Raw genomic sequence first — 11,569 nt, 5'->3', positions numbered from 1 at the left:
CCCCCTCCCAAGTATCCCAGCAGAAACAGAGCAGCTGTTCAGACACTGAGTCGTTCCCCTGAGAGCAAGGCTCCATGCTCAGTTTATTTGTTAATTAACGAAACCAAGCCAGCTGCAGTGGTGGAAACCCTTCAAGGTTTCCCTCAGGCTCCACTTCAGCTGGCACTCGTGCAAAGGAAAGCGGCGTGTACAAAACTGTACAGGCCTGGAAAGGATCATATGTTTTTAAAAAATGTCTTTACACAGAGGATACCTTTCTTATAATTTCCATTTTAAAGTGGTATAAAAGGCATTAGACCGGGGAATAAATTCTTTGCATCTTTTTGCATATACACATACAGAGGTTTCTTACAAAATTTGGCAGTTTAAATATCAGAAAAAAAGGGGGCAATGTTCAAACAATTACATGCACAATCACCATGAAATTAGTTATCTTTGATGGGTATTGCCCCCTTACACAAATGATATCCAAGATTAGATCTTTTATGTTTTAGTTTTGGTGGATTTTGGATATAATCCAAAAAGGAAAATCACTAATTTCCTCTACTTGGTTACTACGTTTCAGGGTAGAGGAGCTGGAGCGTGACCCAGCATGCACTGGGCGGAAGAAACAAACAGTCGATCACAGGTTCAACAGTCTGTGGTTAACATGTTAATCTACTATCACACAATTACATTCGCACCCATGGACAATTTAGTTTAAAACATTGGAATCAAATGTGATTTGAAAGGGGTAGAGATTATGCACACAGGCAAACATGGGGACAAAACTCTGGGGCTGACAAAACTACATTAAATTAATTGCCAACAATTTTGAAAATTGACAATTGTTTTATCTTTTCATATGAGGGGACTAGTTGCTTTCCTTGTTTCATATCATTATAAATCAAACATGTTTGGGTTTTTTTCTATTTGTCAGGCAAAAAGAGCAATTTTAAGAGACTGAGGCATTGCCAAATTTTACATCCACGTATGCACTAGTTTAGTTGGTTTGGCGAGGTCTTAAAAAGAAAGGATAAAACTACACTCAGACAGTCATATTTTAAGTTAATTAATAAAAAACTTGGTATATTTAAAAAAAATTATTTCAGTCCACAAAAAATAGTCCTTCACAGTGATGGCTGTAGTTTCCTGAAGTCATGGAAGTCTGACCCTCAAGAAGGAGTTTTAGTGTCTTACATGAACACATATACACATGTAAACCCATCGCTCATGTTTGAAGTTGGATGTGTTCCACCGCCTGAGCTCCAAGCCGTGTTAGTGTCCAGTATCCAGGTCCCTCATGTATTCCTGAAGCGCCTGCAGCCTGGCATCAATCTCCGACAGCTCAGCACCTGTATCTATGGAGCTCCCTGGAGATGGAGACGTAGAAATCAGAATCAGATGGTGTGTGGTAGCTAGATAATCTTACAGTTAAAATCATGTTATTGTAGCAAAAATGTAAAAAACAAAAAAAAGACTTTCATGAATCACCTTTGTCTTTCGTTCTGTGTGTTGGAGTACTGCACAACGGCTTCCTGGTTAAAAGGCCCCCTCTTGACTAGAAACAAAATAAACTGAACATTAAAGGAAAAGGCCAGCAATATCTTGTATTTTCTTATTGTCAACAAATCCCACGAAAAGACCAAAACCACCCATGACTTACTAGCAAGTCCTGCCTGTATAGCCGAAGCTTTATATACAGTAGCGTGTTACTCTGTGCCAGAGAACTCTACTGTTAAAAACAAAGCTATTAAAAACAAATCAATGAGCCACACTGTTGCACTGGGTGACATGTACCTTCATTACGATGAACATGGGCACTATAATTCATTTTAGAGTCAATGCCACATACGCCCCTGCTGTAAATACTCGTTAGTGCACCAAATGTGTATCAATCCATGACTGAAAATAGTCCCCACCGAATGCATGACTGACTCCCCGTTAAAGAAATTTTGCTAAAAAAACTACAGTTCAGAGATGTTTTAGGAAATTACTGGGCCTTTTCAACAAATTAAACTCAAAGAGTCAGGAAGTCAGACAGTATTGAGAGATGAACTAAAACATTGTTTTTGGTCTTTTCATGGGATTTGCTGACAGTAAGAAATGTAAAATGTTAAACAACCCAAACCTTATCCCTTAAATATACGAATGAGAGAGCAGCAATAAATAGTGTACCAGAGTTACATTAATTACCATGTCACTCACCACATTGGGTCCATTGTAAGTCTGTTTTCTTCCTCTGTAAAGACGGAAAAACTGACGCTAAAATAATCAGCTAGAACAATAGAGACTTCATAAAACCTATGCAAGATAATCCCATCACCTGAACAGAGTTTTTGCCATTTCATCCATGTCCACTAACGAGCTTTCAGAGGAGTTCCTGCTCCCTCTCCGCTCCACAGATAAACTCCTGCCTCTGCTGCCGGACCGGGTCATCTGAGGATAGGTCTCCCTGGAACGTGAACGCCCCCTCTCTGGGACAATGGGTGACGCCAGCATATCCCTACGCGCCTTCCTCTGTCTGACAAAGAAAATAGGGTAACAATTATTGACCGGAGGAGCTACAGCATTAAATGCCGGTGTACTGTCAAAGGATGAAAAACAGAAACCAACTTTTTGAGTTCTGCCTCTTTCTGTCTGCGTTGTCTGTCCTGGATGTATGCAGTTGGGTCAAAGCGTGTTACCCCTGACCCTGGAAGAGAGCAGGTTGGCATAAAACACATTATCACTCTGATTTATTCTCCTAAAAACATTTTGTGTCGATTTAACAAAAGAGGCAAATGTATGCACAAGTAAGTAGCAAAACTTATTAAAAAAAAAAAAAAAAAAGTCACAGAAACACAATTGACAGAAAAGCTAAAAACGGGGCCAGTACCAGTGGGAGAGGGTGATGGCCTGGGTATGCGAGCACGTGGTCCTGAGGAATCTGCTCTTCTTCCTCTTTCATCTGACCTTTGCACTCTGTCCTGTATCCGTTCTCTGGATCCTGAGCGAGCCCTTACTGTCCCGTACCCCGACCTCCTCTCGCGTGAGAGAGAGCGATATATTTCCCCATCAACTCGAGAGCTGATGTGAGCGGACACTGGAGTCACTCTGCTGCAGTCACACAAAGAAGGTGTGCACTAAGCAGGTCAATAGATTCAGATTTTTAATGTTCAGTGCACATTGTACGTGAATGAATGAAAGAGAGAGAAAGTAAAGATGTAGTACACGCTTAGATTGTCTAACCCTCTCCGTAGTAACGCCAGTTCACTGGTAAGACTCTTTACACGAACACGGAGAGCACACTCCGATGCTCTCAGCTCCTCCAACTAGCCAGGACAGGGGAAGAAAAAAAGAAGTAGTTTAAACCAGCTGAGTAACAAAGAAAACAACATCAATCTTTTTCAGCTGACTACTTTGAGAAGCAGAAGAGGTCCACCTGCTCAATTAGGAGTCGCTGCTCCTGGCATCTCTTGCTTGCCGAGCGTTGACTTTTGGCCCTCTCCTTGACAAGCTGTTCCTCCAGCGTCCTCACCACATCTCTAACCCTCCAGTCCTCTCGCCCAGGTGTGGAGCCACTTGCAGTCATCTGCAGTCGCTCCAGAACTTTGGCCATGGCCTCCTTCTCTTCTTTCACCAGAGCCAGCCTTGAAAACATCAGAAGACATCAACAAAGTCTCACATCCCTTCATATCAATCACCGTCGGTGACAAAGATTAAATGCAACCTACTCTGCTCGTAGCCGCTGTATTTCTAGTTCTGCAGATTTGTTAACTCCTTGAGATGTGAGAGCTCTAAGCTCAGCTCTGAGGGCTCTGATTTCCTTCTGCAGGGCAGCTGGGTCTGGCTTACCCACAAAGGGCAGGGGTAAAGGGTAGTGTATCCTACAAATACAGAACAGTCAGCAAATCAAGACAGTTATTACCACTGACACAACCAGAATACTCAGAAACTAATTCTGTAGTCAAACACAAGCACAATCCAACAAAATTATCTGACGTTAATGTGCAAATGTTGCCACAGAGATACACAAACCTGTCAAACTCCACAGTGTATATGAGGATTAGATATCTTTTGGCAGTGAGAACAGATGACTGCTGATGGCCGCGAGGACGACTAACCACTCCTGCTTTTCTGTTACGTAGAAGCTCCAGGTCAGCATAGGTCAACAGGTCGAGTGTAACAGAATCACTCATCTGTAGAAAAGGCAACATTAGAAATAAAAAATATATATTCATGGACAAACAACATGAAACAATAAACATCTAAAAAAAAATTTATATGCCTATCCTATTAAAATACACAAAAAAATAATAATGATGTGTTTTACTCTTCTGAGAATTATGCATCTAATGTGATATTAAGTTAGTTGTGTTCAGATACAAAAGGAAAATTTTTGTCTCACTGTCTTTGCACAAAATTGGCTGCTTGAGTTTGTTTTAGCCACAAACAGCCTGACAGACAGAACTAATGTTTGCTGGAACAGCACACCCAAAGGCTGTGTGTGTGTGTATACGACAGTGCAGTTGAGATTGATTTCTCAATGTACCCAAAATTCCAACTGTCACTCTTATTTCCCTCCAGGCCCTCTCCTTTTAGCCCTTGTTCCTGTACATTAGTGAAAAAGGGAAAAGAGAATAAGACAGCTCCGGATAACTATACTTTTTTCGCTCAAGTGGAAAAACTAAAATCGAATGAAGGAGTCTCGCCTCAGCTCACACAGCCTAGAGCAAATATGTATGTGTGTGTGTGTGTTCACATCTTTCTATTGACTTTGTATACATTTGTGCCACTTCTAAATTATTTAATTCTACCTGTCTAAGTGCACCCTTAAACATACCTTTCTAACAGCTGATTCCAGCATGCTACAAAAAATGGGAAACTGCTTGAAGTTGCCAGTTTTCCGAGTGAGGTCCTCAATGTCTGGAGGGGGAATAAATAAATAGAAAAACAAATCAAAAACAAAACAGGGTGAGTGGGACTATTTGTGCCTGTTATGACATTTGGTCAATGATAAAATGTATGCTACTTACATGCTGGATCAAATTCCCCCCTCCACTGATCCGCTGTCATTGAGTCGGAGATTTCGACCATAAGCAAACCCTTGTCCACCTCTATCTTCACAGAAAACTCCACCCCTCGAAATACAATATCCTCCGTCACCTCAGAGCCCTCCTCCATTGCTCTCGGTCTGTGCAGAAGAAAGAAATGTTTTCTTTGAATTACAAGCAAATGGAATCAAATGACTCCTCTACTATTAAAAAATACGGCTGGGTAATGGTAGTGGACATTTTACAAGCTTTTGTATGGTTGCCATGTCAAAAAGCTACATACATCTGGTGCCAGGAACAAACTACAAGACCTAACGCCTCATCATAACCCTGTTCTTACTAAGAAAACTAGATTTCAGCAGCTGTTATGGTCTGCAAAAAACAGGGGAGCTCATGGGTAAGAGTCAGCACATGTTGACTTTTAGTGTGGTGGTGGTTTAGAATCTAGATCACTTGCCCTCCCCCAAACAGAGCCTCAAACCAGATGGAGCCACCATGATCATCTCAAACGTCTTGTTAAATCCGGACAAATCTGAACCCGATTCCCAATGCTTTAAAAAGGTTCAAAAGGAAAATCTGAACAGGGACAACAATAAGCTGTGAACAGCAGTCATTAAACAAGTCAAGCTATGTTTCTGTGTATTTAATATGTCCATTAGTGGGTTCATGGCCCGAGAGAAACAACCCTGGGAAACCACACTGCTTAGCAGTAAACTGGGTAGTACATTTCTCGGTGCATTTCACTCACAGGATTGTTTTTGGAAACTGCATTATATTTGTACTTCATTTAGCTTGATTTGTGCAGATTTGCATTCACTTTTACACTTTTTTTGTGTCACTATCATAAGAACCTAGTTGCAAAAACACAAAACATGAGGGTATAGCAGCTACTATAGGATGGATGTCTGTTATCATGAATCTAGCTATGGATATTATTTCTCAACACAAAACGGTGCCTCCAGGGGTGAGCTAATTGCCACATGTATTAGTTATTTTAAAAATGTCCATGTCGTTATTCTGGCTCTCTCCCCTGTTTCACCTGGCTCACCTCACACAGTCTGTCTTTATCAAAACACACCGCTAGGGGCGGTAGCGAGCGAGCTGAGTACATTTTAAAAAGGTGCCATTATTTTTTTACTGAAAAAAAAAAAAGTTCTGGTTGATGGGTCATAACATATGTCGAAAACTCAGTAAATGTCTTAAGTTGGGTTTTAAGAGGTAAGTCATTAAGTGATTGTCTCTCTTGCTGAGCTAGAATGCTGTTAAGATTTCGCGCTTGACTTCACTTTCTCCCGTGCAGAGTGAGAGAGACTGACATGAAATCTGTGTTAACCCTTATCTTTCACTGTACATACATAAAAACATTGTAGACGGTGGGGCTGTTGCATGTTAAGCTACAATAACGTTATGTTTGAGGGTTCGCGCTTCTGAAAAAAAAATTAACCACGTTATCTTTCATTTCTCTGTCAATAGGTCAGCTAGCGAGTAACACCCTCGATCTAGTAACGTTGACGTTGGCTAAGGCTAGCTAGCATGGACATGATCTTCAGTTAATGCTGGGTAACACTAGTTAATAAATATGATTCTCGGGCAGCTGACCAGCCTGTCTATGTGTGCACCATATAACGTTATTCAGTGTACGAATAATCGCCATACAAAAACACGTTAACGTTACCTTTTAAATGCGGTAATGATCCTTGGCCAGGTGAGTTGTTAGCACATAGCTGCTCGTTGGAAACACATCGCCGTGAGTTGGCAGGGTGAACTAAATTAAACAGGCTGCCCTTTCACCGGTGCTACGCTCGAGTCCAAATCACCCTGTAAGCCACCGGCACAGTGGAAGTTGCAGCGGTTCAACAACCGGGAACCGTTAAATTCTTCTTCGTCCCTTTGCTGCGTCGCTGCTGCCTCTTCCTCTGCCTGATATTGAAGGAGGTTCGCCGCCTCTTGGGCGCATCGCTGCTCCCCACAGGTCATGAACACACACTGCCCGTACCGTAACGTTACTGCAAGGGTGCAAGGAGACGCTGAAAATTGATAGTGTTAGAAGAATTTAGGGGTGGCCGACACCACAGTTTTATTTCAGATTTGTGTAAAATCTAGTAAATGTGCTAACACGCAAGGGGGAGAAATGCATCATTATTTATGAGGTGAATGCATTATTAAAAGGCTACTTCTGAATATATTTTAATTCCCACCAAATAATTGTATTGACTAGTATTGAAATTCAAAGCAATACTTCGTAGTATCAGTACTTTGTATTATTCGATGTACCCCCCCAAAGAAGAAGATACTTTACTTAAGTAAAAGTTGCAATATAACAATGTAAATGCTTCATCTTAAGTAAAAGTCCTGCTCTTCAAATTGAATCATTGAAGAATCATCACTGATTCTTCAATTCTACTGCAAAATAAAAGCAGTCATCATGCAAAAAATGGGGTCTGTGTAAATTAATGGATTACTATAACTCTTGCATTAGTTTGTAAGCAGCATTTTACTGTTGTAGTTGGTCGAAGTGGCACTAACTTAAACTGCTTTTTGGATAGATCATATGGTGTTCATGTAAAACCTCAACGTAAGACGTAAAACATGTATCATGAAAAACGTGTAATTATGTAAAACCTTAACTATAGTAGCTCGAGCTGTCAAAATCATACTGGAGTAAAAGTACATGAATTCCCTCTCAAATGTAGAGTAAAAGTATAGAGTAGCATAAAATGCTTAAAGTAGGCTATTTTAAAATTGTAGAGTAGTGGTAGTTACTTTCCACCACTGCAACTTTCATGGTATGTAATAGTAGGATATTCTAACTCCCCTTGAATAATGCTTTTTTATATGATCTGCCACCAATAAGAAAGATACCAAACTTTGTTTCATTATTCTGCTATTCATCTTTTTGTTTTGTTTTCGGCATTTGATATTCTTCATGTTAATTTTTAAGGTCCACATTTTTTTATGTTATCTGTGTGCATTGATGGACCCCAGGAAGAGCAGCCACCGCTATCCTGTAAACAATAAATAATGTGATGCCTTTAATTATTGATGCACATTGTATCCTGCAGGTATTCAAGTAACATGATACTGTACCTTTTACAGCAGCAAATATTTTCATTTTTTACGATCATTTAACCTCCCTTTTATTTTTCCTGTTAATTAGTTAATAATATGCTCCATAAAATGTCACGAATTGTGACAAAGTCATACCTTTCAGTTTCTCCCTCTAACCATATGAAGTATTGAATTTATAATGATCTGATGAATAGAAAGAAACAAGGAACTCTTGATACTTGTGAAGCTGTGTTTTGTTTGTTTTTTCTATCATAATTGACACATTTTTAACATAATTTTAAAACCTGGAATCCACTTGCATGTTCATAATTGTCAGCACCTGTGTGTTCAGCCTTCCACTGTTTGGTTAAGTGGTCAGTAGCAGTTTTCTGTAGAAAACAAGTGCTTCCTGTAAATGTTTGATAAACCTGTTGTATAACACCAGAACTGACCGTGTCCTCTGCATATCTTCACAATGGCTTAGTCAAGGGTTGTTCCCATGGAGACGTTCACCCATAAGGCAAAAAGTTGATTCACTAAGTCTGAAGTCTGAGGTCCTTGCTGCCTGTCCATAAAGACATTAAAAAAAAAAAAAAAAAAGCACAGGAGTGTGACTTTGAGTGTGCGTGTGCTGAAGAAAGATCGCGGAGGGTTTTTTGTCTTCCCATGCAGAGTTCTGCATGGAAGAAATACAAAAGCTGCGGGACTTCGTCTCTCTTTCCCATGACTCCCAAGAAACCTCAGCAGTGGCTGCAAGTGGTCGGACATGCAGGTTTGTTCATTTGGCCTCGCCTGTCTTTCATTTTGCTCCTCAGTGAGTCTAATTCTGATTTTAAAAAATCCACAATGTAAGTAATGAAATAAATATGGTTTTTAACATGACTTGTGTGTCCATTCCTCTGAGCCGTCTTTTCCTGGCTTTTGTCACAGGGAGCTTTCATGTTGGGGATTATGGCACACTGCTGAAGAGGTTTTGTAAGAGGGAGCAACAATGCTACCTGAGGCTGATGAAGGACACTTTGAGGCCCTTTGTTCCAGCCTACCACGGTGTGGTGCAGCGGGACACGCATGATTACAACATGATGGATAACTTGCTGACCAATTTTAACACACCTGCCATCATGGACTGCAAGATGGGCAGCCGGTAGGTTTTAACCGGGCAGTTTTTTTCAGTGAGAGCAGTTGTTTGAGGTTCATATAGTGCTGCACTAATCCTCAAAAGAGGCCTTGTAGTTTTTTGATAGAGGAATGTTTTCCTCTGTGAATCTTTGTTTTTTCACAGTTATAATAAGTCTACAATTAATACGCTCCAGTCACAATAAAGAATGAGGCACTATCCTTCACAGCACGTATCTCGAGGAGGAGCTTTACATGGCCCAAGAACGGCCCCAGCCTCGTAACGACATGTATGAGAAGATGGTGGCTGTGGACCCAGAGGCCCCAACGGTCCAGGAACGAGCCCAGCGGGCAGTGCTGAAAACTAGGTACATGCAGTGGAGGGAGACGCTGAGTTCCACAACAACTCTGGGGTTCCGCATCGAAGGATTCAGGGTAGGCCCATCAAAGATGGTTCTGTCAGGTGATTGAGTCATCTTGCTATATAGGGATTACCTGCTGCTCATCTGATCGTCTTTGTATAATGCAGTTTGGTTTTTTTTCACCAATAAATTTCTATTTTTATTGGCAAACAAATGTTGCTACAAACAAACAAATGTAGCTACAAATGTTGCATTCAAATGCTGTAATCTGTACATTTCGTGTGTAGAAGGCGGATGAAGAATGTCACACAAACTTCAAAAGGACCAAAAGCAGAGAGCAAGTGACGGAAGCACTTGACAACTTTGTTGAGTCCAGTAAACACATTGTGGTGAGTGTGACCTTCTCTGCCTTTCGTTTACTTCTACTGCTACTTCCTCTTTTGTAAACCTTGTATCTTTTCCTTCAGTGGGGTTATCTGAGACAGTTGAAACAGTTGCGGCAGGTCTTGGAGGCATCTGACTTCTTCAGAACACATGAGGTTAGCTGTGTGATAGTTCTGTTGAACAGTGTACTAGATTAATGAAAATTTGAAATTGTAAAGGAAAAAACACACAGATCTTGTTATTGAACCCATTTTTGTTGGCTGGCTTAGGCTGACAATACAGTAGATTTGTCATTTTCCCTGCAGGTTGTGGGCAGTTCCCTACTGTTTGTGCATGACTGGACAGGCAGAACAGGAATCTGGATGATTGACTTTGGAAAGACAGTGGCCATGCCGCCACAGCTCACCTTGGACCACCGCACTCCCTGGGTAGAGGGCAATCGAGAAGATGGCTACCTGTGGGGTCTGGACAACCTCATTGATATACTAGCCAGCATGCTGCCACTGACCTGAATGCCACTCTAAAAGTGCGTGGAAATGTACTCTCAAACTTCCTTCAGCACTCATAGGTGAATGACTGCAGATTGATTGGCTTCTGAAACAGTTGTGTTGTCAGAATTGTGGGAATGAGCGCTATAGGAAAATACAGTAATGAGCAAAACTATGAGGGTGTATGTGGTTGATTACAATAACAATAAATATTGTAAAAATGAACTGTTAGCTGGCATTTGTGTTATCAAGCAAATACTTTCCAGAATAGATTTTTTTTCAGCAAATCACGTCTGGTCAAAAGATCATTGGTGATTTATGCACAGTAAAACCCATTGTGACTATTGATTAGACCTACTCCCACCTGCCCTGCACCAGAGCATAACACAATCTCAGTTTCCAGCCTCAGCAGGAGATATCCAACCCTACGGTCTTGAAGTGACTTCCTCATTATTTCAGGAAACACATGGCACTAGCAATTATAATGGCCACCTTCTCTGGCTGGAGATGATCAGTTAAAATGTCACACTGTGTCCTTAAAATGATGTTTAAAATATATAGCTATAAATTGGACTGCTCTTTTCTACATTTCTTTAATTTATTTATTTGTTCGCATCTAAATCATCATCATTATTTAGTAGGCTTTAAAAGCTTAATTGATTTACATTAGGAATAGGAACAGTCTCTATCATGGCTTGATATATGTTGACATATAAAATGACATATTAGATATGAAATAATTTCACTATTTTTGCACCAGAGTTAGGATTAAATTCAAGATCAAGAAATGTGTCTTGAGTTTGTGCCAATGTCATGTTTAAATCCTTGATTATATATTCATATATATAGATTTTTTGGGTGTTACATGAAGCACAAAATTAAGTTCATGATCTCAAAACTGTTTTTAAAGAAATATTATATTTATTGTTTAGTAATTGGTTATTGTTCAATCCACTGTAAAGCAATTCTGTAGAGAAAAGAATGCATTGATGTATACTGGTCTACTTACATATATTTTCAGTCATTAAAAAATCATGTAAAAATGATTGGTAAGCAGTACTCTGAATCTGAACAGATAAGAACAGAATCAAACTCTAAAGTTCAGCACCTGATGCAGGGTTGACTGGTGAGATGAAGTCAGATGTGCTCTCTGTCT

General features: G+C 40.3%; 2 protein-coding genes across 4 annotated transcripts; one reads left to right on the top strand and one right to left on the bottom strand.

Annotated features, from left to right (window-relative positions):
* Positions 1-1,118: 1,118 nt before the first annotated feature.
* Positions 1,119-6,964, bottom strand: ccdc61 (coiled-coil domain containing 61). 3 transcript variants are annotated; one of them, XM_040151427.1, is made up of 13 exons: positions 6,691-6,964; positions 4,998-5,155; positions 4,805-4,887; positions 4,000-4,160; positions 3,696-3,848; positions 3,404-3,611; positions 3,193-3,293; positions 2,858-3,078; positions 2,596-2,674; positions 2,306-2,503; positions 2,188-2,221; positions 1,474-1,540; positions 1,119-1,352 (listed from the first exon to the last, which is right to left on the bottom strand). In XM_040151427.1, exons 2-13 carry the CDS (start codon positions 5,143-5,145, stop codon positions 1,258-1,260), a joined length of 1,548 nt encoding a protein of 515 aa, XP_040007361.1. In that variant the 5' UTR covers positions 5,146-5,155; positions 6,691-6,964; the 3' UTR covers positions 1,119-1,257. The 3 variants fall into 3 exon arrangements, with proteins under 3 accessions (XP_040007361.1, XP_040007362.1, XP_040007364.1); XM_040151428.1 differs by having other exon boundaries at positions 3,211-3,293; XM_040151430.1 differs by having other exon boundaries at positions 2,858-3,075; positions 3,211-3,293.
* On the top strand, positions 6,179-10,871 carry itpkca (inositol-trisphosphate 3-kinase Ca). The gene is made up of 7 exons (XM_040151431.1): positions 6,179-6,233; positions 8,736-8,835; positions 8,994-9,207; positions 9,410-9,614; positions 9,829-9,930; positions 10,009-10,080; positions 10,231-10,871. Exons 2-7 carry the CDS (start codon positions 8,787-8,789, stop codon positions 10,435-10,437), a joined length of 849 nt encoding a protein of 282 aa, XP_040007365.1. The 5' UTR covers positions 6,179-6,233; positions 8,736-8,786; the 3' UTR covers positions 10,438-10,871.
* The last annotated feature ends 698 nt before the right edge of the window (positions 10,872-11,569 follow it).

This window comes from Xiphias gladius, chromosome 17, assembly GCF_016859285.1.
Source record: "Xiphias gladius isolate SHS-SW01 ecotype Sanya breed wild chromosome 17, ASM1685928v1, whole genome shotgun sequence".
NCBI classification, from domain to species: domain Eukaryota; kingdom Metazoa; phylum Chordata; class Actinopteri; order Istiophoriformes; family Xiphiidae; genus Xiphias; species Xiphias gladius.
The sequence above is the reverse complement of the archived record's forward strand: the minus strand, read 5'-3'. Positions and strand labels throughout refer to the sequence as shown.